The sequence below is a fragment of the Sminthopsis crassicaudata genome, chromosome 5 (assembly GCF_048593235.1).
Source record: "Sminthopsis crassicaudata isolate SCR6 chromosome 5, ASM4859323v1, whole genome shotgun sequence".
Taxonomy (NCBI): domain Eukaryota; kingdom Metazoa; phylum Chordata; class Mammalia; order Dasyuromorphia; family Dasyuridae; genus Sminthopsis; species Sminthopsis crassicaudata.
The window spans coordinates 103,569,757-103,596,376 of record NC_133621.1 but is presented as its reverse complement, the minus strand read 5'-3'; the positions used below and the strand labels follow the sequence as shown (position 1 = coordinate 103,596,376).

The 26,620-nt window shown below is 34.8% G+C and overlaps 1 protein-coding gene across 3 annotated transcripts in view; it reads right to left on the bottom strand.

The window, feature by feature from the left end:
• KIAA1549 (KIAA1549 ortholog) overlaps positions 1 to 26,620 on the bottom strand; it is a 154,212-nt gene that overhangs the window by 19,023 nt on the left and 108,569 nt on the right. For all 3 annotated transcript variants that reach the window (XM_074267802.1, XM_074267801.1, XM_074267803.1), the window contains exons 11-17: positions 25,647 to 25,843; positions 23,045 to 23,160; positions 20,248 to 20,453; positions 17,512 to 17,735; positions 16,247 to 16,391; positions 11,946 to 12,263; positions 2,251 to 2,303 (exon numbers count right to left, since the gene is read on the bottom strand). In XM_074267802.1, the coding sequence (XP_074123903.1) occupies positions 2,251 to 2,303; positions 11,946 to 12,263; positions 16,247 to 16,391; positions 17,512 to 17,735; positions 20,248 to 20,453; positions 23,045 to 23,160; positions 25,647 to 25,843 (1,259 nt within the window). The remainder of the gene's footprint in view (positions 1 to 2,250; positions 2,304 to 11,945; positions 12,264 to 16,246; positions 16,392 to 17,511; positions 17,736 to 20,247; positions 20,454 to 23,044; positions 23,161 to 25,646; positions 25,844 to 26,620) is intronic.

Sequence of the window (26,620 nt, the reverse complement as noted above, 5' to 3'; positions counted from 1 at the left end):
GTGGTATATTATGTGAAGTTGGGCAAGTCTGAATTTAAGTTTCTTTATCTGTAGAATAGGAATTATGATAATTGTACTATTTTTGCTTCCTTATAGTACACTGAGTTCTTAATTATTAAAGAGTTCAAATGTGGCAATACCAACGTACTCACTGGGCTAAACAGATGGCTATAGAGATAATGGCAGGAGACTTCATCCCCTGTGTCCCATGTTTATCTTCTATGGAAAAACCGAGCTAGGATTTAATATTAGGTATGATTTCTACTTAAGCCTCATCATGACTGCCATTTACCATTCTCATTTTTCTCAACTTCATATATTTGTTGCCTTCCTCCCTCTTTAAGATACCTCTTTGTGAATTTTTCATTTCATAAAAGAACTTATTCAAGCCTATAACTAAGCAGTTAAAGTTTAAGGAAAAGGCTGCCCATTCTTTTAGGTGATCTAACCTGTTTTATGTTTAGTCTGCGTGACCATGGTTGTTAAGTTCATGAAGGACATAGATTGTACCTTTGTAAATGAAGTAATCTGCTTTTCCAATTAGTGTTTGAACTACAAACTCCATGGATATTAACCACAGGTCAAAGTCGCCCTTGTCTATGCTGTGCTGCCCTGAAGTTAATATCTTGGATGACTACAGCGCTGGGTTTCTCCTTACTAAAGGTATAATTAAATGAATGCACTTAGAATCTGTACTCCCATTCTCATATTCCAAAGGCAAAAGTGGATAAAGAGTGTCCCAATACCATGGCGAAGAGGGTACCCAGAAGGACAAAGCCACAACAGCAGCATTAGCACAATTGGTATCCTTACCTATGTAGCCCTTCCTGAGGAAGGAAGCTGGAATAAAATAGTTAAGATGGTGGCACTTCCAAGGACTTGGTAATTAGAAGTTAAGTGCAGATTCCTGTTTCTTTTTCTTCCTTCCTTCCTCCCTCCCTCTCTCCCTCCCTCTCTCTCTCCTTCCCTTCCTTCCTTCTTTCCTTCCTTCCTTCCTTCCTTCCTTCCTTCCTTCCTTCCTTCCTTCCTTCCTTCCTTCCTTCCTTCCTTCCTTCCTTCCTTCCTTCCTTCCTTCCTTCCTTCCTTCCTTCCTTCCTTCCTTCCTTCCTTCTTTCCTTCCTTCCTTCCTTTTGCTGAGACTATTGAGGTTAAGTGACTTGCCCAGAATCACACAGTTTGTTAAATGCCTGAGATCATATTTGAACTCAGATCCTCCTAACTTCAGGGCTGGTGCTCTATCCACTGTGCCTCCTAGTTGGCCCTTTTTTTCATTTCTTTTTAAAAAAATTATTTTTTTATTGTAATAACCTCTATTAATGGATTTGCTACTTTAATACATATTTTTAAACAACAGTTGGATGATTATTTGTAGGGGAAGTGTTGGAGATTCAGGAATGACTTGGACTAGATAAATTACGTCAGACTCTAAGATTCTATATTGTTATTTGGCAGTGTAAATCTTGAGCTCTGACTTAGTATGTGACTCATAGTCTGGAAGAAAATAAAGAGAAAGAGGAAACAAGAAAAGAAGCTAAGTGGGAGTTGTGAGAACTAGAGAATACTGTGTGTATGTGTTTTTCTACCTCTCTGCCAATAGTTTCCTCACCCTGAAGATACCTCCACCTTACAGGTGTACTTTACTCCCAGCTCTAAAGACCTCAACCTCTCCCTGCCAACAGCCTTGTTTCTATGTGGGCATCTGCCTGCTCCCCCATTTTAGTGCTTTCTACCCCTTTTTGTTATCTTCCTCTATTAGAATGTCAGATCCTTTAGAGTAAGAGCTGGATTTTTTATTTGTATTTCTATTCCCAATGCCTAATGCAATGCCTAAGACTAAGTGCTTAATAAATGTTATATTTATCTGTCTGTATAAGTGTGAGTATATGAGACAGATGGGCGAGTCTGTGTTTGTACAAGGAAGAAAAAAAAAGTGTTCATGCATGGAAGAAAAAGTGGAACAAAAAGTCAGAAAGAAGTGCCAGAAAAAATCCAATTCTTTTCACTTTTTGAAAGTTATCACAGATTACAATCCATGAAGACAATTCTAGCATATTTCTCTATTATCCTGGACAGATAAAAAGACATTGCTAAGATAAGGTTTTCTCTCATTTGCCCACAATACTTAAAAGGAAAAATTATTGGAAATATAATGTTTGATACACAGTAAAGTACAAATTTCTTATACTTGTTTTAGAAGAAAAGGCATTTCAAGAGACAAATACAAAATACTGTTCCTTCTGAAAATATTACCTTGACAATGCACCTGGTGCTGATGGAGGAGTCATTCCATAGTCTTCATATCGCTGGGGGAAGGAAGGGGGAAGAGAAAGGAAAGGAGAAAAAGAAGATAAGACAAATATTTATACTTGATATAAAGTAGCAAGAATAAACATTATTAGTTTAGTTTTGCAGATTTTTGCTTTTAGGAACTTATTGGTCCTCAAAATTTTATCTTGCAATTAATATATCACACTGGCAGAGAATGCTAAGTGCTTTAGTCACATAGATCAAAGTACCAGGTTCCAATCATGAATAGAATTAATTATGACAGAAATTAGAAACAAATATTTTTAAATTTCTTATTTTTTTGTAACAAATCTAACTTTAAAATAACAGTTAAACATTACATTAAAGAATACCATATTTAAAGACAATAAATGGAACAAGGGTATGATTTAAAGCTTCGCACTATCATTTATCAACATACTCAAACCCATATAGATAGAATCTAATTAGGGTGACATTTTATGTAAGTTACCCTGAATCATAAAGGTAACTCGGAAGGTAGTTTCGAGTCAGATATCTTCCAAGAAGTGTGGGTGTCTACTGCAAGGATTTCAGAACCTTCAAACCAAAGTACTGTCAAATGTACATGTAGTTTCTCACAGCTCTTGGCTTTGTGTTCCCTGCTAAGCATCCTCTTACTTTCAAGAGCTTTTTTACTTTATTGGTTCTTAAGATCCCAATACTCAGTCATCTCTAAGGGGCTATTATTGCCAATGAGAGGAGCAACACATGATGAACTTGGACCTTATGCACTGAAGCTAATACAACTATGTTTCTAAGACAAAGTAGAAAAACTCCAAGTTTAGCCAGAGATTTTGGCATTTTCTTTACAGATGCTTGCCTGAATAAGGAGGATTCTTCCTTATTAGGGGAACCTGATCTCTTTTAACTTATCCTGGCCCTTTAAAGATCTAGAAGGCTTATGGAGGCAGAACCAACTTAATAGCTTTGAGCTGAATCTGATCATAAATAAAAGCACATATTTAGTGGAAGGGACTTTAGGGATTGAGTCCAATATCTCAACCCTTTTTACACAGGTAAAACAGAGAGAGAAGGAGGAGAGAAAGGAGAGGAAGGGTAGCAGGGAGAAAACAAAAGTACACACACAAGCCTGCCATATTTGAATCTAGGTCCTCCCACTACAAATCCTGAACTTTTCCCACAGTACAAAGATTTCAATCTATAAAGCTTCCTTATTAAAATAAAGAACTTTCTTCTTGCTATAATCTACTCTAATGAAATTTTCTGGGCTTAGAACTGTGTCTAATCCTTCTGGGTTAGACCAAACCAAATGTAACATTGATACAATTGAGACCAGATCACACCTGCACACCCTAAACTGAATCTAGTTTACCTAACCTCATCCCACTAGATTAAAACTACATAAGTCTTAGACTTTATTTCCAGAGCTTCTGGGATTACTGACCATTCAAAAGAAGAGAACAGGAGTATATCAGCACTCTTAAAGTATTAGCTAGATACAGTGGAGAGAGCTCTAGGATTGCAATCAGGAAGATTTTCACTAGTTCAAATCTGACACTTACTAGCTATGGGACCCTGACAAGTCACTTAACTAGCTATGGGACCCTGGAAAACTCCAAATGGGGTCAGAAAGAGTTGGACAAGATTCAAAAGACTAATTATATTGTTATATATCAGCACTCTTACTCTCTGTCCAGTCTCTTCTTCATTCAGATAACAAAGGCAAGAAAATGGCAACAAAAAAGTTAAAGAAAACCTCTTCTTCAGGCCCTTTATTCTAAACATTCCTGACCTTCTAAACCACATAACACAAAAGTAAATAAATTAAAATTACATAGGGCATCATTATACCAAAAACATAAAAGAAAACTCCAACTCATAACTAATATTTTTTCTTGTCACTGGTTTCCTTGCAGATATATCTTTCTGGATCAGAAGTAAAATGGTTACTCCATTATATTATTATTTTTTTTTTTTTTTTTCATTCTGATTTTCTTTTTTTTTTAATTTAATTTTACTTTTTTTTTTTTTTATTATATATATATATATATATATATATATATATTTTATAATATTATCCCTTGTATTCATTTTTCCAATTTACCCCCCCTCCCTCTATTCCCTCCCCCCGACGACAGGCAATACCATACATTTTACATGTGTTACAATATAGTCTAGGTACAATACATGTGTGCGAATATCACTTTCTTGTTGCACAATAAACATTAGATTCCGAAGGTACATGCAACCTGGGCAGACAGATATTAGTGCTAACAATTTTCATTTCCCTCCCAGTGTTTCTTCTCTGGGTGCAGCTACCTCTGTCCATCATTGATCAACTGGAAGTGAGTTGGATCTTCTTTATGTTGAAGATTTCCACTTCCATCAGAATACATCCTCATACAGCATTGTTGTTGAAGTGTACAGTGATCTTCTGGTTCTGCTCATTTCACTCAGCATCAGTTGATTTAAGTCTCTCCAGGCCTCTCTGTATTCCTCCTGCTGGTCATTTCTTACTGAGCAATAATATTCCATAACCTTCATATACCACAATTTACCCAACCATTCTCCAACTGATGGACATCCATTCATCCTCCAGTTTCTAGCTACAACAAAAAGAGCTGCCACAAACATTTTGGCACATATATGTCTCTTTCCGCTCTTTAGTATTTCTTTGGGATATAATCCCAGTAGTAGCGCTGCTGGGTCAAAGGGTATGCACAGTTTGATAACTTTTTGGGCATAATTCCAGATTGCTCTCCAGAATGGCTGGATTCTTTCACAACTCCACCAGCAATGTATTAGTGTCCCAGTTTCCCCACATCCCCTCCAACATTTGTCATTACATTATATTATTTTTTAAAAATGAGTGTGTGTGTGTAATTATGCCCTAAAATTTATAAATGAAGATGTGGCTTATATCTCTCTAGAACCTAGAAATATTATTGCATACCGTAGGTACTGTAAACAGACTCCTTTAGCTAGGGCTTCTCAGAACTGATTTTAAAAAAATTCTAATAGTATTTTATTTTTCCAATTACATGTAAAAGATAGTTTTCTTTTTCTTTTTTTTTTTTTTGGGAGGGAGCAATTTAATCATTTTATTAACAAGGCCAACAGGTTATTAAAAAGAATGATCATTTGGCCATCTCTTTTAGACCAAAGATAAACAGTTTATCAAATATTTTGGGGGACTTATGAGGGGAAACAGTATGAAAGGAAAAAATGGAAAAATGGATGACAAAGTGACAAAATGACAAAACTCAAAGGGGGAAATCCCCTTTGATAACACTGACAAAATCAAAGAGGGCAGTTTCCTTTGATACCCTTATAGATAAAAGAAAGACACAAGGGAAAAAAAGCAGATGTCTTTCTTCTTCTAGATAGTAGTGTTCAACATTCATTTTTGTAAGATTTAGAGTTTTCTTACTTCCCCCCTAAGACACAAGCACTATGACATTGGTTTTATACATATATATATACATACACACACACACACACACACACACACACACACACACACACACACACACACACACACATATATATATATATATATATATATGATAATTTTAAACATATTTCCATATTAGTCATGCAGAACTGATTTATATAAGGACCTATCATATTCCTTCCACAGAACCCTGTTTTCAAAGTAGGTTCCAACTAATTATTTAAACTAATTGATTGGAATCTTGCTATAATTTGAAAACCTTTGATAAAAAAATTAAGTGTTCTAGTCCCTTTCAGTGTGGCAAGAGAATAGGAATTTGAAATAAAAAACCTGGGTTTTAAATAATGTCTCCACTATTTATAACTATGGGAATAATCACTTAACCTCTCTAGATTTCAGATAAATTGTGGATTTAGATTGTATTGTCACTAAAGAATTGGCCTAGTATGAAAGAATATTAGCTCTGAAGTCCAAGGAAACTGGTTCAAATTCTGTCTTTGCTATTTACTGCCTATGTGATTTTGGACAAAGTCATGTTTTCTCAATTGTAAAAAGTAAAATGATTTGAATTAAGTGAACTCTGAAGTCCCTTTTAACTTTAGAGCTATGGTCCTACAGCTACAAAACTGTGATCTTAAAAAAAAAAATTTAGCCCAAGAAAAGGAATTGCCACACTGAACAAAAATAGCCAAAGTGGAAAGAGATGGTGGCTGAGGATGATACCAGTTTAAAATATAAATCACTTGTAAAATCTCAAGGAGAAACATAGTAGATTATACAACAGTGAGAAACAGTTTAAGAAAAGTTTGACAACAGACCCATATATGCAAAGCCATCATGTCAGCATATATGGAAACAAATGAAATGGGACAGAGGACAGAAAAGATGTAAAGATTTTTATAACAATTTACTGCATTTTGGTTCTATTATCATAGTCCCAGATGTACTTATAGACATAAAAGAAAAGGCAATAAAGAGAGCAAAAATGGGAAAAAAGCTGGAATAGATCAAGTATATACAAAGAAGGTCTATATTGAAGACAAAAATTGAGGTCAGTATGGGATTCTCTAGTGATTTGAAGAAAAGACATCAAAAGTGTGGAAAAAATATTACCTTACTGGTTACAAAATGTAGCCAAAAGAATATAACTTCTGATGTGTATACTTTCCCATCTATATGAAATCTTTATGAAAATAGTCTACATATACATTGAAAGCATACTTACCTAATCAACAGCATGTATTAAATATCTACTATATGCTAGACAATGGGCTAGATGCTGTGAATATGAATATGAAAAATAAAACAATAATTTCTCTCAAGGAATATACATTCTAACAGAGAAGACAAGTACATATTTACACATATAACGAATAAATACAAGGATTATCAGGAGGAAACAAATTTTCAAAGTGTTTCTTGTCAAAATTACATAAAAGATATGAGCACAACTCTGTGATCATTAATATGTTAATTAGTTATAAAAAGATGTATAGTCATAAAATGCAAAGACTAATTTGAAAAGACATTTCATATAGAGAGATGGTGAGGTCTTCCAGATGTATCTTTTTGTAATGTTCTGTTTGGTTTTCTGGAGGTCTTGGGACCAGCCTTCCTTTCAGTTCAGTAATCACCACAATAGCCAGGTGTTTAAGTCCAAATTCTTTGTTGTCTCCTTGCCTGGGGCTGGGCAGCTTTCTGGAGAGCCTTTCAGATCAGCCTTGGTCTCAATGGGGGAAGTACAGGAGGCCAGCCACCACAGTGGTATGAGATGAAGTGAATCTGTCTCTGAGTCCGAGGCCTTGTGCTTCAGCCTCCAACCACCACAAAGGTGGACGACAGAATGAATCTGTCTCTGAGTCCCTGTTGGCTGTTATATACTCTATTATAATTACATCATCATAGGTATGAATCTTGTGGAACTATATTAAGTACTAAGTACATGTATTGAACTAGAGAACTATTAATCACCAAGCTAAACTAGATAACCATTGTATTTATCAATTCCACTGACTTAACACCTTGTAAGAATCCTTGTTTCAAGTACAAGAGTTGTGGCCCATAACAGAAAAGGGCACTGTGCAGTTTGCATCAAACCCTATAACCTTGTAAAGTCTCTTCAATTATATCTATAATCACTCAAAAAAATTGGGTCTCACATATGTATAACATAAAAAAGTAGCTGAAGAATACCTATTGTCTAGACCAGTGGTATCAAACTCAGATAGAAATGGATCACTGCAACCATGTATTGACTCAGAAAACACAAATTAATATTATGCTGCATTATATTTTTATTTTGTTAAACATTTTCCAATAACATTTTAATTGATTTCTGGCCATATGTGGCAGTTTAGCTGAAGATAACCCACAATGGGGAGGTGCACGATAGGAATAAGACAATTGTGACATATGAGAAATAAGGACTTTAAAAAAAGAAGTGGTAAAGAGGATGTCATAAAAAAAAAAAAAAAAAAAAAAAAAAAAACGATGAATGAAAAAAAAAAAAAAAAGGATCCATCTCATGGCAAGAGTGAAGGATGTTTTAGCCTGTAAGCTTTGTTGGTACCCTCTCATTTAGGAGAACCACAGCATGTTGGTTGGACCCTTTCTGAAATTATGGGAGGATAAGGACAAGTCAAAAAAAAAAAAAAAACAATCAGCATGCATGTGACATGATTTGCATTACAGTAAGGAATAATCTCATCAATGAAAACACAGACTCATTGGAGTAGTGGATTTTACTTGATGAAGGAGTATTGTGCTGATGACTAATATGAGGTACTTGGACATAATTCTCTAGCATTGCTTGTGATAAAGTCTAGGTTCATAGGATTATGAGGTTCTAGATTAGAGCTGGAAAGGATTCACTGCGTAGTGCCTCAGGAGGAATCTGCAATGCACACTTGGACATGGTATGTCCACCACCACTCAATTCAAGATACTTGTGGATTCAAACTCCTAAAACAGCTCACAAATCTTAACCAATGGGTATAGTTTTCAACAGTAAGTCAGAGTGTACAATTAGCTCAAAGCAAAGGTACTGATTGAAATGGCATAGTAAGAAAATAACAATAAAACATCTGCTCCATAAGTCTATCCCACAGATACATGAGTAGTAAAAATAATCAGAGATGTCACATGGAGAGATGAACATACTTAGGGAACACTGTAGTCAGATTTATGGGTAGAAGGTATACATAAATATCCAAGACATGGTAGAAATGACTAATCAAGGGAGCAATCATAAAACATTAGGGGGTTGTTCTTTATGCTTTGGTCTTTAGAAAATAAGTCACCCTTCTTGGTTTCCTCCCACTTCAGCTATAAATAATTACTTTCAGAACCCTTTACTAATGTTAATATCAATTAATTAAAATCAATTAATATCAATTTCCAAAGTCAAACAGTTTTGTGGTAGAAGGAACCAGTTTTATTAAACACCACTTATCTCTTTCTTTTTAGTACAGGTCTCCCTCAGTCATAGGCAGAGCTAACTCCTTGTCAGAGGAATATTATGAGGTACAGAAAACAGATGAGGGACCTCACATGGGATGGCCCCAAGATCAAATATTTCTTTGTAACTTCCTTTTATTATTAGTTTGAACAGAGATCTTCTAAAATAATTTTTCTATTTTAGGTCAGAACAGCACCAGAAACCTTGTATTAGTATCACAAAACTTCTGGTTATGATTCCCTTAATAAGAATTGTGAAACTGCCATGATCAGGAATTGCTCACTATCTTCCCTGTCTTTCTATGATTCAGTCATTTTGAAGAAGAATATACCAGGACCACCAAAAATATGTTGCTTTCTCATCTAGTCATTTACTCCTAACTTCTATGCATACGGTAAATGAAAGAAAAACAAAAGAGAAAGAGATAACAGTAATTTGGGTATCACTAAACTGAAAGTACAAAAGTCCTTATAACCATTCTTTTCTTAATCACAAGTTTTCCTTCTATCTTGTCTTTCTTGGAAGAGAGGCTGAAGATAAGAACTAAAATTTATTAAGGTGGCAGAACATTTTAGATACATTAAATGATCTCATCCTCATGACAACTCTAGGAAGGTAAATGCTACGGATATTATGATTCTCATTTTACAGGTAAGGAAATTTCAAGTTAAAAATGGTAAATCTCCAATGGTAAATGTACATGATTCATAAATATCAGAGGGAGAATTGGAAATCCTTCAAACTCCAAGCCCAGAATCCTTGCCTTTATATCACCGTTTGTTAAATGCAAATAGAAATTAATCCCTGCAAGTGGCATATTGACTTAGAAAACCACACCTGGCAGCAAATTTGATACTTCTGCTCTACATGAATAGAAGTGAACATGTACCAGTGAGCTGCCAATAAGCCTCACGTGTTAGAATTGAACATAAATGGAAGGTTTTCCTGTGTGTAGAGCAAAGTCAAATTACGATCAAGCTGAATATCAACTGATCGCTGTGAATCTTAGTATAGAGCACTACCAGTTATAATTAAATATACTATATTTTTTTATCTTGTACAACAGCTTTTTCTTTAAAATTATGCAACATGGAGTATCATTCAATAATTCAATATTTATAATTCAATATTTATAACCCTTTTGTTGCTTTATGCAAAAAGTATATTGACTCTGTCAGTATTTTGTCTACTACACAGCATCTATTCATTTATAGGTATAGAGAACCTTGTAGGAGAAAATTGTAATTCTTTAGAAAGTATGCCCCACAAACATAAGTCTATTTTTGTGCCTAAACATCAAAGCTAAATATCTTAGTTTCATGCAGCTTTCCAAGAATAAATATTAAAATTTTAGAAGAAACTAATACAATGACTAAGCTGGGGTACCAATTAGAATTACTACCACGTAACTGATCCCCTGAATCACAGCTCTTAACTAAATCATTTCATCTCAAATTAGTAGAAAATAATGCAAGTATCACTTCCTCACTGTGTCTCTTCCTGAGCTGAAAGTGAAGAACAGCAAAGAAGGTGCTGGATTTGGAGTGTGGTGACCTTGTTTTGATCAGGGCTCAATTATGTTCTGTTTGTATTACTATTTACTCTGATTTATGTACTCTGGCTTTCAGTTTCTTCATGTAAAAGATCATAGTTTTGATTAGATGGCAAGATCTTTTCCCACTCTAAATGTATGACCCCATAAACTGGCTGAATTGTATATATGGAAAAAATATATATACATATATATATATATGTGTTATTATAGAGCAGGGGTTCTCAAATTATGGCCCGTGGGCCAGATGCGGGGGGCTGAGGATGTTTATGCTGCCCACCAGGTTATGGCAAATGAGCTAAGGGGTGGAGACAGAGTGTGAGCTTTTGTTTTTACTATAGTCCGGCCCTCCCAGTCTGAGGGACAGTGAACTGGCCCCTATTTAAAAAGTTTGAGGACCACTGTTATAGAGATTACACACTAAAAAGCTAATACACAGTTCCAGGGCTGGATTCAAGCTGTCCAATGTTCCTTCTTCTAGAGGAAGCTGCCAATTCCTGCATTTAAATGGTACAATTGGGAAAAACACAGAACTACTTTACACCATACTCCTGACTGGGCAGATTTTAAATTTTCTAGTCATTAACCATTCTTATAGAAAGAGAAGAAAAAACAGCTCCAAAATCCATACAAACAGAAAACCCCAGAAATCATCTGAAGCAAGATAGAGATTGTTCTGTCCAATGTACAGGACTGGTGTTAAGGAATGAGATCAAAGATGATCATTTAGTCTACTCACTGGACATAATCAGCACAAGTGAATTAGAAATAGTGGAATTTTGCTGGCTCTAGACTGTCTAGGCTTCTAGGGACACAAAGGGCCCCTGTCTAGTGGCAAATGGCCTAAAGAAGAAAGAGTAATTTTGGCAAAACCCTTCAGACTACATTTTCCCCCCTATATATAAAGGAGAATATCACTTGACACCCATCCTATTTTCATTTCAGCACTGTTGGAAGAATCCAAGATGATTTCCTTATTAAAACAATAATAAAAACAATTTAAAAAAAACCTTAAGACCAAGGAGGAACTACCTCTAGCCCTCAGGGACTCTTTCACATGAACAAAGATAAGGACAGTGAATAAAGATACAGTTTCTAACCTTTGGTTATTGTCAAATGCCACCAGAAAGCCTAAAAGTAAAAGTAAAAGCAGTGCCAGTCATCTCAACCCAACCATCTTACCCAAAAGAGAGTTTCAAAATATTGCCACTTACACTACATGGGTTGCTGGATGTCTGAGTTGGGCCATAGAAGGAACCCCACTGGGAGGTTCGCCGTTCATCTTGGACAGCAGAGTTGACTTGTAGGCTTGATGTGACCCCGGGTGCAGTAACGGAAGAAGGTTGAATTGCTTGGCTACTTGGAGCTACCAAGGCAAAGGCGTCATCCAAGAGGGAGTGCATTGTCTGTCTTGCTTCTTCAATAGATGGCTTGGGTGGGATGTATTGGGAAGCAGAGAAGGGTAAGCCTGGATATTTCCCTAGGTCAGCAGAGGAAGGTGACTGAGGCTCTGCAGGCAAGTCAGGATCTGACTAAACAGAAAGAAAAAAAAGGAAAGATACAATCAGACATGAGTTTTTGCACATTGACTCTTAACATGCTACCAAGTTTAATTGTAGCATGAGACTTTTTTTTTTTTTAAACAAACAATGGAAAGAGCCTTTATAGCAGACTATTCTGGGAGAAATAACAATTCATTAGAAAATTGAAAAAAATATTATCACTTCAATAATGTGGGAGTTCATTTGTCTGGGAAATTTTTCTATCTGAAGTATAGCCAAGAACCAGGTTATGTATAAAAAAGGAAGATAATTCTCTGATTAGTAAAAAAGTATTTCACAAAGTACATTAAAACTTTACTCAGAATACTAATTAAAATGATTATAATCATAATAAAAATAAAAAGCATTTATATAGCATCTATTATATGTCCTGCACTGTGTGCTAGGTGATTGGCAAATATTTGATCCTCACAACATCCTTTGGAAGTATGGGCTAGTTTTGCAGTTAAGGAAATAAGGTACCTTACTCATCACTCAGAGTATATTTACTCTTTTTTAAGGTATAATTTTTATAAGCTTTATTATCTGGGTACAGATCAGAAGTTGCTAATTAGAAAGGATCAAGGTGCTATTAAAGGCAAGCACACTAATAGCACATGACAGCTAATAGTGAGGGACAGAACAGAGTATGTATAAAAAATAGATTAAAAAATAGAAGCCCTTTTAAAATAGAAACAAACTTCCCTATATAAAAATAAAAATCCTGGAAGAATCAGTATGTAGAGCACAGTACAAAACTGATATCCAGTATAATGGTTTTTAGTTTCTAGGGATTAAATTATGTTCATTATTTTTATCTAAAAAAGCAGAAAGATCTGCAATATTATATTTTTTAAAGTTTTGGTGCTTAATGAAATAAGTTTTAATTCTTAGAAAATTCAGTCATATGGAACATTTCATTTTCCACTGATGCTAAAGAAATGAAGTATTACCACATAATGTTCTTAGTTGACTCTTCACTGGACTGATCACAGGAAAAAGTAAAGGAACTTCCTTCCTCCACCCTGGTCTCTTAGATTTCATTTCAGGTGAATTATCTAGATTTAGTCTAATGAACCAAAATTCAATGTCGCTGTAACTGAAGCATGTATAAAATGGTAACATGTTCTTCACAGGAGCTAGTTAATACTGTTCTCTCTAAGTAAGAGAGAAAGGGCAGGAAATAGAGGAAGAGGGCATTCCAATAGTCTCAGAGGGTACTGAGATGCAATTCATGATGTAATGTTATAAGTCAAAAAATTTAAATCACTCTCTCTATAGATATACTAGGTTTGTACAACGTAAACTACTCTCTACACATATTGTAAACTTCACCTTCCCTATCATGTCTTAAAGATACATGTTACAACATGGATGGCCAAGACACACCTGTTATTAGTTTAACAATTTAAAGCAAGAGCCCTATTTATGATACAGTAGTATTATCCTCATATGGTTAAGGACAGTGCATTTATTTTAATTACAGTTTAGGAAAGCATGGAAATTATAGTGGTTAATTCCACTCAGAAGGAAAATGACCTTTATTTATTACCAGCAGGATTATTTCTCAAAGATATGCACCATCCTCGGTAGCTGTTAGATGTAAAACGGTGCTCTTAGAATTTTTAGAAAACTGCTGGAAAGGGGGAGAAGGGAGGTCCTACTAAGGTTTCCTTAATATAAAACCTGCTACAGAAAACTTATCTAGCTAAGGAAGCAACTAATCATATATCCAATGCAACCTCCTCAAGTTCTAAATCCCATTTAAAGATCAAACCAAAAAAAAAAAGAAGCAAACATAAAAATAGCTTATCCATTATCAGCCCAAATGATCAAAGAAGGCCAAGATATATCAATTGATCAATCAAAAATAAATTATATATAATCCTTAATAAATCCTTGAGAGGATCACAAAGGCTTTGGGATATTGGACAGATAGATGATATAATATAGTAAATCTTCAGACTAGTAGAAATATACACTAGAGGAGGAAGAAATGTATAATACCTAGAAGTAGCAATATACCTCTTAGTAACAAGCTGAAACAAGGAACTAAGATGATTCCAAAGAAAATAGATGATTTGGTAGGCAAACTATAAGAGGTAAGGAATAAAGTTAAGATCAAAATAGGGATTATTCAACTACAAAATAAAGGTAAGTTCTTGGTGGAAAGTCAGGTCCTAGTAATGGAGCTGTGTCAAAGTGTATGAAATGAAGTTTCCTTAGAGATTCATACAAGGAAACATTCCTAAATGCTGTCATCACAGCTGACCTGATGATGACTGGATTATCACTTAAGGGAACAAAGTTCAGCTTCCTCATAGCAGAACAGAAGAAGCTTTTGGGTCAAATTTCTTCCTTTGGATCTTGAAGAATGAATTATAATAGGAGCAAAGAAACTCTGCTCCTAAACACAAATGCCTATTTCTCCTCATTGAAAATAGAAAACAACCTCCCCTCTAGGGTATAGGTGATAATTCTGGAGAGAAAAAGAAGGGGGAAAAGGAAGGCAAAGTTATAATCCAGTTTATATGAAATTCAGAAACCACCCAAGAAAGGAATCCAGGATGAGCTCTAAATTGTGTCTCTGTATGTGTGTGTGGGGGGAGGGGGGGTTGAGGGGGATTGTGTGGCAATTAGCCCACAGCTATTAAGTGTCCAGTGTCCTGAGTTAGAATTTGCTCAGATTATCCTGTCTCCAGGGCCAGTGCTCTATCCAACCTGCTACCTACTTGCCTCTTCAGATGGAGTGTTTTAATTTGGGGGTCTCTTCTGAACAAAGGGAAATTTGAGATGAGTAATCAATGTGTCCTCATTTACAGGGGAAGTAGGAAAAAGAATGCTAATCATGGATGACTTGATAACTTAAACCTTGAAAGCAAATTGGTTCAGCTATAGAATAATTTTAATTATATGGGAAAGTTCTATTTGGATTATGGCTCTTCTAGACCAGAAATGGATGCATTCAAAAAATGGATCTTATATTCTCTCTACTAGAAGGCATGTCAAAGGAGGACTGTATGTCAAAGGAGGACTCTACACCAGAGTTCTACAATGGAAATTGAGTCAAAAAAAACTTTTAAATATTAAAAGATATCATGAGAAGTAATAGATGGTAGGGACAAGTTCTTCCAACCTTAGTTTAGAATTTAAAGTTAATTTAAAGTAGAGAGAAAGAGCCATCTAATTTGTAAGCCCTCCAACTCTTAGAGTTGGACTCAGGCCATAAAGGAAAGTAACATGTGTAGCTATGTCAAACATATGTTGAGATACAAAAAAACTGAATAATGGATTAAATTTAGCAAGCCTTGAGGGAGGAAGGTGGGAAGGAAGCTGGCATTCTTAAGTGGCCATGATTTAATTAAATTTAAGGCCAATATCAATAAGGTTCTTAAAACTTTTAAGTAAGGAGTATAATCTATATGCTTCCACTTTTATATCTAATGGCTCCTAAGGGTCTAAATGACCTTTTCTTTTGAGACTATATGGGTTAAGTGGCTTGTTCAGGATCACATACCTAGTAAGTTCTAAAGCTAGATTTGAACTCAGGTTTAAAAAAAAAAAAGGGAATTTAAATTCTACCATTTCTTATTTGATGATGTCCAAGAATTCTTATCTCTCCACAGATAACAATTTTATAATATAATAACAATGTTATAATAATTGGAATTTTTGTGATAAGAACTAAAAATTCCTAACTATGGGAATGTAAAGAAAATACATGGGTTGGGGGGAAGACATGAAAGACAAAAATAAAACATTGTCTTTTTTTAAAAGATAAAACCCACTGGAATGTAACTGTGTATAAATAGACTATTCCACTGAAAGAGGTGTCTTTCTCTGCTTATAGCAGATACTATTTTAGCATTACTTTGTTTTTCCCTCTGCTGGACTTCAATGCATTTCCCCTAGCACCCAAGAAGATATCCCCAAACAATATATCTTTAAAAGACAAAATTACACATTATGCATACAATATAGGCAGAATTATTGACTCCTGGTGGCCTTTTATAGGTGCCATCACTGTCTGTTGTGATCAGTCTATCTTTCTCAGCATCAGTTGGGCTCCCATTGATTTGGTGCTTCCGGCGCTGCTTCGGAGAACGCTTTGCACGGGAACTGTCAGAGGAAAAAAAGAAATTAGACTTTGATGAATGGTGTGATGGAGAGAGCTTGAACAAGGGTGGTAAAAATGGGAAGAGAGAGAGAAAGAGATCACAGAACTCAGTGATGGAAGAGATTAATCTGAGAAATATTTCAAAGAAAGACTAGCATGTGGACACTGTTGAATATGAGGAAAGAGATGATTCAAAGAGGACTTCAAAGTTGTTCATTGTTAGTGACTTACCAAATAATAATATACCAACACTTAGAGGCAAGGAAGTAGAGAAGAGAGAAAAGTGATTTTGGCAAGATGAAGAAGATGAAGTCTCTATTTTTGGATGGTGTTTTTTTTTTTTTTTTTTAAGTCTTATGGTTCAGTCATATTTCCATCATGTACAATTCTTTATGATCCCATTTGGAGTTTTCTTGGCAAAGAAATTGGAGTGGTTTGTCATTTCCTTCTTAAACTCATTTTACAGATGAGGAAACTGAGACAAACAGGAAAAATGATTTGTTCAAAGTCATATGGTCACAGATGCTAAGAAGCTTCTTAGTTAAGTAGCTAAGAAGGAAGACTAAGAAGTCTTTCTAACCCTAGGCTAGGTATCCTATCCACTGTGCCACTTAATATACCCTTTTTAAAAATAATATCCTTTTATTGCTATTTTCATAATGCTTTATAGTCAACATTTCCGGTGTGAAAAATAAAAATATTGTTTGCAGATTAGAATCCTGTTTGAAGCACTTCTCTGTGAAGAGCTCAATTCCTATATAATTTTATTTAAATTCAAGATATTCCATTTTCTGTTAGAATTACAAAAAGAGTTTGTTGGTATAAAAATGTTTAAACAGAAAATTTTTAAATAAGGCATCAACTAGGATAATAGGATTGTGATCTAACTCTAGACTTTTTAAAAGCAAATTACAAAGAGAAGTATCTTTACAGATACAGAGAGAATATAAAAAGATTTAAGATGGGCAGAGTACTAGCAAGAACAAGGCTAGACATTCAAGAAAATTGGGTTCTAGCTCTGTTTCTGGTTTGGGGAAACATTGGTAAGAACTAGAAAAGATTTTATCTCAGCTTTCACTATTGGTTTTTCTGAGTTACCTCTTGAACTCTCCCCAATCATACCTTTTTCTTGGTTCTATGAACACAGTAGGCACACTGGCAGCAGGGTCCAAGATCTTGTCAATCTGCATTTGAGCCCTGCGATACACTCGATGACGTTCTTTGCTGTCTCCCACTGACAAGTCATCAACCACAGGGAAATCATAGTGCCCTCTGCGCTTGGCTCGGAGACGAATCTTGTTTCGGTGGTGTTCAATCTCTGATTTATGCCGAAGGGCAGTCTGAATCTTTTTTTTTTTTTTTTTTTTTTTTTAAAGTAAGGTGGGGGGGGGGGGAGAGAGAAGAAATACAAGAGAATTAATGTCCCTAATAAACCTTCTGTAAATTGTCCTCAGGATGTACACAATTGCCAACAATTTGATATAACTTTCTGCTATCTTCGGAAAATCCTGTAGTAGAAAGGAATGAGTGATGAACTCATGCCAAGAGGCATGAGAACTAATTCCAGTTCTGCCAATAACTTTCCCTATCTACATCATCTGACCTTTATGGGCCTCAGTTTCCTAACTAGAAATGCAAAACATACTCTAGTGAGCTTTACTTAGACCATTATTTTATAGAAATTCCTTTTCCCTGCTCCCGCCTGTGGAAACTGTTGAACATAGCAGTTGGACTCGAGATCAAATTTGGTAGCTTCCAGGAGGGATTTACTGTGCCTAAAATGAAGAGACTGAACTTTTAAAACTCTAAGCTCTGAAATATGATTCCTATTTCCCACTCGTATCTAAAAAATGCTGTTCATACTTTTTACTATCTGATTTCATGATATCTACTCACTGGTAAAACAAAGATCTAACAGACAAATAGTTCAAAGTCCAATATTAAGTATCCTCTTTACACTGTATAATCCTCTGTATTATCACATAAAGAATAAAATATTTTAGTAATAATCAAATCAAAGGAAAATACCCAAACCTTAAAAAAATGACTAGGAACTTTTTTTGAAGTATGAATTTATCTGCTCTCCAAGAAATGAAACAACATAAAAGGAAAATATAGCAACTAGAAAAAATATTCTAAATGAGCAAAAACATTTTTCTGTCCAATGCATTTTATGTAATTGCATGACTAAAAATGAAAGCATAGATTTTTTTAAAGTCAAGTTTGGCTGCTTGCTAATAATTTCTATCAAACTATATTTCAGAAGGCTGCCATCTCCCCAGCCCCAACTATTATCCCCCACTGTTTATTATTCCACTGTTAGATAGCTTTAGAGGGCAAAAGTGTTTTTGTTCGTTACTTCTGAATATCAAAGAAGCAGCACAATTTGGTGGATGAGGAGTTGGTCTTAGGGCAGAAAGAGTTTGAATCAAGTCCTACCTTTGACATATATGTACATGATTCTAGGTAGACTCCAAAGCAACTCTTAACAAGCATAAGCTGGAAAGAAAGTGCCAAGCTTCACTGGGATAAGATAGGTAGAAGTTCTCTCTATCCTGAGACCTCATGCCTCTCAATTAGCCCAAATCACTCTTTGATTTTCTCCTGGACCTTCTCCTGACTCTGGACTTGATTTTCATTCAAACAGTTCATAGATGAGGGGAGATTTGTTACAAATGGAGCATTTCAACTAGAAATGGGAAGAAAGAAGGCCAACAGTGATAGAAGTGAGAATTTGCAAAGAGGAAAGGGATTTCTGTATAACCTTCTAAATGACCTGGGTTAGTGGTGTTGGGGGACTAGGGGTAAAGCTAGATGGAAATTTACTAGCCATGAACCAGGAGAATACAAAATACGCAGAAGCTCATAAAATAAATTAGCTCCTAGGTTCTAACTCTCATCTAATATGAGGAACAATTTTCTAGAACTAGTTCGTACTCTCCAGGACCCTATTTAGACACAACAAATCCCTCCTGGAAGCTACTAAATTTGGTCAGTAAGTCCAGCTGCTACAATAATAATTCTTGGGCCAGGAGAAGGGGAGGAGGAACTTCTATAAAATAATGTCATAATTAAAGTTCAGAATGGTTAGTCAGCGTATATTTTATAATGCTAGTTTCCTAATATTCCTTCGTTTTTGAGCAATGACATAACTACATGTAATATACGCATACATATAAATACGCAAATAACAGCATGGATAAATGAAATAACATGTAAAGCACTTAATAAACAATAAAGGCAGCTAGCATCATAAATAGTGTTCAATCCGGAGTCAGCAAGTTGTTGCTGTTGCTGTTTGTTGTTCAGTCATTTTTCAGTTGTGTCTCACTCTTCAAAACTTCACTTAGAATTTTCTTGACAGAGATACTGGAATGATTTGCCATTTCCTTCTCCAATTCATTTTACAGAAGAGGAAACTGAGGCAAACAGGGGTAAGTGACTTACCCATTGTCACACAGATACCAAATATCTAATATCAGATTGAACTCAGGGAACTTTGGGAATATTGGCATCCTATCCATTCCAACACTTAGCTGCCCTTTGTACGAGAAAATCCTGAGTTTAAATCTACCATCAGACATTTACTAGGTATGTGATCCCAAGCAAGTCACTTAACTGCAGTTTGCCTCAATTTCCTTATTTCTACAATGATGATGATAATAACAGCAGCTATTTCCCATGATTGTTGTGAGGATAAAATGAAATAATATTTGTAAAAAGCTTCACAAACTTTAAAGTGTTCTATAAATGCTAGCCAGCTTTTATGATTAGAATATAAAGGGGATATTTTGATAACACACACACACACACACACACACACACACACACATACATATATTTAAGGAATATAAATACCTCTTTGTTGATTTTGTTGGTTTCTGCCACTCGGTCAGCTAATGCTGAGTGCTGAACTGGAGGTGTTGTGATTGGCTGCATAGCAATTAATTGGATCTTATTTGGGACCCGTCTGCTTGCTTCTGAAGTGCGGGATATCCTATCCACATGTTCAAAGATTGATGCTGATGAAGGCTGTTCATTTCCAGTACTGGTGAGTGGTGGTCCTAAAAACCAAGAAAAACAACATCAACAAAAACCTATAAGCAAAAGACAGTTATCTAACAAAAGAGGGAACAGAAATATGAGTGACTCAATGTCTATGATGGAGCCTGATGAGATTAATTTGCTAGATCTGATCACTTGGCAACTGGTTTGAAGGCCTTCAGGAAGAATGTCCCTATTCCCTCTTTCTTACAGATGACACAATGCTTGATATATAATATACCAATGAAGACTTGTCCAAGATCACAGAACTAGTGAGCAAGCAATCAGGCTAAGATTCAAATTCAGATCTTCTGAATCCCAAGTCCTATGCTCTCGTCATGACACCACTCATGTTGCTTATACATTTTTCTTTTGCTTAGTTATTAAAGCTTTTTATTTTCAAAACATATACAAAGATAATTTTCAACATTCACCGTTGCAAAACTTTGTGTTTCAATTTTTTTTCCTCCTTCCCTTTTCCCACTCCCTGAATGTGAATCACAGTGTAGTATTTTCATTCTTTGCTTGCTTTTTTTTTTCTTATTTTTTTCCTTTTTGATCCAATTTTTCTTGTGCAACATGATAATTGTAGAAATATGTATAGAAGAATTGCACATGTTTAAATTATATTGGATTACTTTCCACCTAGGGGAGGAAGTAAGGAGAAGGGAAGGAAAAAATTTGAAATACAAAGTTTTGCAAGGGTGAATGTTGAAAATTTATCTATATGATGTTTTGAAAATAAAAAGCTTTAATAAGAAAAAGAATATCTGTAGCAGAAAGAGACTATTTATAAAAATATAAATACAATGCAAAACAATTTGAAGAGAGAGAGAACACTAGGGGCTACATTGATCAAATAAGGCTACACTGTGTTTTTATTTTTAAAAATTTGAGTTTCATATGCTCGCTTTCCCTCCTTCTTGAGAAGGTAATTGATAATGATTCTATACTTTTTAAAAGACTGAACTTAGTTTTTCAGTGAGGAGTTTTTGGTGAGGAACAACAGAAATTTTGGGATTTTTCCTTTCAATGTCTAACATCTTAGAGAATGTTGCCTGGAGCACTAAGAAAATAACTGATTTGCCTAAGTCAGCATGTTTCAGAGGTGGAACTCAAATCTATGTCTTCTTGACTCTAAAATTGTCTGTTCACTATCCCACATTATTTTTCTTTATTAAACCACCACTATATTTCACATCATACTGCCTTTTCTACCAGAAAAAAAAAGTTCACAATTACACATTAATTTTTCTAGGTTAAATATTGCCTTCTCAAGGAAAAAGCTTTAAAAAGAAAATATCCCTAGGAAAGATATAGAAAAACATATGGATATAGTTTTGTTTTCATTTTCAAGCTTTCTTTTTTTGGTTAGATTTTCTGTGTATTTTCTTAAAATACAGACATTCAGAAGAAAAAAAGTTATCCCATTTAAGAGTCCTGAAACAAATTCTAAATTTCTTGGTTATTTACTGGGTAATCTGAAGTAACTTGATACAAAATAACTTCTGTAGTAGCTATTAGCTTTGAGGATCATCTAGAGAGAATTGAGATGAAATGACAGACTTGACCACCTATTGCGAGACTGGAGATGAACATACATATATTGCTTAGCTTTAATCTTTCTTACTTTTCTGTTTTGATTATGCAGAAGGAAAAAGCAACAAATGACCACTTTCCTCCTACCAAAAAAAAACACTTTACAGGTTGTAAAAAAATATTCCAGGGTTAACCAGGAACACCAAAAAGAAACTTAACATCTTTTTTTAGATAGCCAAAGGTTTTTGACACTGTGCTCCCATGAAGAAGAGGCTGACCAAGCACAGCAAAGCAGCCAGAAGTATGAGCAGCCAGTAAAAAATGAATATAAGGTCCAAGGCTTAATTATTGAAAAATAAATGAAAATTGTTTTGTTTGTTTTTAAAAGTCAGATTTTTATGTGTAATAAATAATTATCTGATACTGATCACATAAAAATCAAACCAAAATGTTCTTTCACAAATGTTTTATCTATCAGAAAAAAAATGTTAATTTGACTTTTAAAATTACTAAATCAAAGAAAACAGTCTCGTCGTTTTTTTTAATCTGTACTTGCACAGGGATCTGAGGTTATCTAGTGAACTCTGGAGATTTTTAAGAATAAGGGTACTGCTTATCTTTGAATGTAGTTTCACATAAATTCTATCTTAGTTCTGGAATATGGCCATGCCATCTCTATGACTCTATTACATTAGATAAAATGTACTTCATGATAAAATGAAAGTTAGTGGATTAATCTCTAAAAACAACTGACTTAAAATATTCCCAGGATAGTCCCTTACATAGAAAGTAAGTGATTGTGATTGTGGTAATTCACTGTGAAGAAATTAAGCAAATAATGGAAATTTTATTTCACAAATCAAATAATTTTAAGTTCTAGAATTTGAAATACTTTGAAATGCTGTCTTCTTGGAATCCTAATATTATTACTAACAATTCTCTAATGCTACTATCAAGGATCAAATAAAATAATGTTTGTAAAGCACTCTGCAAACCACTGAGTGATATATAATAAATAGCTAATATTATTGTTGTTGTTATTATTGATTCTAAGGCCAAAATAGGAACACACCACTTGAAGGTGCTCTTCTTGCTTTGCCCTCATTGACAACAACCGATGGCTTCTCCACAGCTTCTCTTTCACTGGACTCTTCGCTCACAGTAGAGTCAGCATCTGAGGGTGAGATTCTACAAAAACAAGGCAAATCATAAAAAAAAAAAAGAAATGGTTACACATTGGTTGATATGTGCAAAACAGAATAAAACTCAGCATGTTCAGGCAGAGTCATAATTATTCTAAGAAAAGACTTTACTGTTGGAGTACATTAATGACCACTTTAATAACTATATAGACATTACTCACCATTTTGAGATTACTTGGTATCATACACTTGCTTGGTTAAACTGACATTTTGGACTGATATAGCACACCACACTATTCAGCTAATTGCACCCTGGCAAGTCCTGGAATGCAAACTGCTGGAGTAGAAGCTACAATATTGTACTACCTGGCATACTACCAGTTCTTGAGCCCAAGCTCTGGATATGGGTCAGGCCAAAGTAGACCTAGAAATTCTTATCTGCTGCTGAATTACCTGATCTGGAAGGCCAGGCAAATCTTGGAATCATTCTAAAGATCTAGTTCTATAGGGAAAAAAAAACAAAAAAAAAACCAACTCAGTTCCAGACCATCCAGAATCAACTCAGCCTCCCCTGGCTCTTTCAGACCATTAGGGTTCGCCTGAGTTTACCCTGGACTGTCTCCTTATTCGATATCTTCACGACTAAAGTAGTGCTGGTTGCCAAGGGAAAATTTAGATCTTTGTGAGCAAAGCCGAAATAGATGAATTCTTAATGTATAACAAACTAGGCAAAAATCTGAGTTAGTCATTACCTTTAGAACCATGAGTTCCCTGGTGTTTGCTGCAATGAAAAGTGCCAGGACATCATGATATCTCCAAGGGATTCTGGAATGCTACATGAACTAATTTTTTGGAATGCTAATTTTATTTATTCTTCTAAATTCAATTTTATTTTCAGTTCCAAATCCTTTCCCCAAGCATTGGAAAGGCAAGAAAAATAAGACTCATTACAAATATTTATTCAAAACAAAATGCTACATTAGCCATGTTCTTCCTCCCCCCCCAAAAAAAAACCCAAGAAAATTAAAGAGAAGAAAATATGCTTTAGTTCACATTTTTGATTTCAGCATGTATCTGAATGTATGTAGAAAGAATGCTTTTTCATTAATCTTTTTGAATTTGTGCTTGATCATTGTATTGGTCAGAATTACAAAATCTTTCAGAGTTGATTATCTTTCCAATGTTGTAGTCATTATATAAATTGTTCTGGTTCTTCTCACTTCACTTTGCATCAGTTCATATGTCTTCCTAAGTTTCTCTTAAACCATCCCCATTTCTTAAGTACAACAGTATTTGAACACATTCATATATCATAACTTGTTATATAAGCTATTGAGCATATGATGGCTAGGTGCTTAGGATGACAACTATCAGGGGAGAAACAAACTTTGCATTTGAAATTTCAAATTCCATTAGTTAATTAAATAAGTCTTAATTTATTCTTTAACTCTTAAATATGTAAGCAACTAATGTCATTTAACCTTTTTAAGATCACATCCTGACTAATTAAAATCTCGAAATTAGATCTGAATCCACTGAAAAAGTTTTTTGACAACCTAAAAGTAAAAATGCATCATTTTGTCACCCTTGGTTAATTCCAAATTCTCCACCTCTGCTATTAAAAACAAATCAATCAACAAAGGCCCTGTGTTTGACACAAGATTTCCAAAGCTCAAAGTGTTGTGATTCACATGCAGGAAGAAAAGAGTGTATACTAAGAGCAGTATGTAATTGTCAGTTATTTTTACTGTTATCTTTATTATCATTATCAATCCAGATCTAAATATAAACAGAATGTTTCACCTTCCAATTTATAATGTTGTCACTAGCAAGCCAACTATTGCTCCTTACCAAGGAAGTCAAATGGAAGGAAGTGACTTTTAGGGATAAGTTAATCTGCCAGCAACATTCTTATGGTGTTATCCGTTGATCGAGGGAGGAAAAGGTAGTTTTTAGGGGAAGTAGGGAATCTCCATGAAATGGCATTGGCAAAAGAGAAGCAAAAACATTTTGGAAAAAGAAGAATAAAGAGAAAATAAGGTAATTGTAACTACAGGCAAGATGGTATAGCCCAAATGAGCAAATGGTTTAGTACATCATTTTCTGGCATACTTCTCAGGACTGGTCAACCCCTGAGCTAAGTAAGATACCAGTAACTATCCAAACTGTTCCAGATATCTGACATATTATTAAACACTTTCACTAAAGAAGAGCATAAGGATTAAATGACATTAGTTGCTTACATATTTAAGAGTTAAAGAATAAATTAAGAATTATTTAATAAGCTGATGGAATTTTAAATTTCAAGACTACGACTTTTTTTTGGCAGTCTGTTATAATAAATTTTTTTTTAAATATCTTACATTATAGTGAGACCTTGAGCAGCTATAACAATCAACTAATAGCATCATTTTGCCTTCCTTCATATACATGTTAGGGAGGTAAGCATCATTGGCTCACCAACTTTAACAAATTTAAGAGTAAATTTTTCTGCAGCATACAAAGTAGTATATATAAATGCCCAATAATAACCTTCCTCTGTGACGGATGTTCTTTGAAGATATCTTTGACTTAGGGCTTGGCACATCTCCATTTTCGGAGGGAGTGGTATTATCCTTTACTGGTCCTGGCAGCGGTGCTGGCTCATGAATAATCAATATGTCATCTTTATTGTGTTGACCCAGATGCTGCTTCGCAAAATCGAAACCCTTCACACTGGGGATCTGAAGCTATTAACAAAGGAAAAAAAAAAACAGATAAAAGAAAACAGTCAGTTTATAATATAAAAAGTTAAGTACAAAAGAGAAGGATGTCTACTGGAAGAAAAAACCTACCAAATTTTAGTCTCATTCCTAATAAAAGAATTAAACATCTACTCACCCACATATGACATTGTATGGATACACAAACCCAAACTTTCAAGGAATTCACAATCTTGTAAAAGATAATAATAGGATAATAGGTTTAAAGCAGGAAGAAAGACCTTGGGGGTTGTAGCCAACTCCTTCATTTTACAGATGAGTAAACAGGGTTAGAAGTTAAATGATTTTCTTAGAATCAGTTACTGAGATTCCAAGATAAGATTTTTAATCCAGCTCTGCCCATCTGCAGAGAAATCAACATGGAAAGCTAAGTCTCAATATCAGAATTAAGTAATATTATAACTTCAAATGCTGGTGGGGGGTTTTTTGTTTTTTTTTTTTTTTTTTTTTTTTAATTTTGAGGCAGAGTTAAGTGACTTGTCCAAGGTCACATAGCTAGTGTGTGTCTGAGACCAAATAAATCTGAACTCAGTTCCTCCTGACTCCTGTGTTGGTGTTCCACTTATTAGACCATTTAGGTACCCAGTAATATAATTTCAGAATACAAAAGATATCATGAAATAATGTGACTGACTGCTAATCCAAGTGATATGAATAAGTGGTATTCACTTAGGAAAGTTGGCTATAAGCTAGATTAGCTTAAGAAGGCTTATTGGAGACATCGGGACTAGGGAATATCCCCAA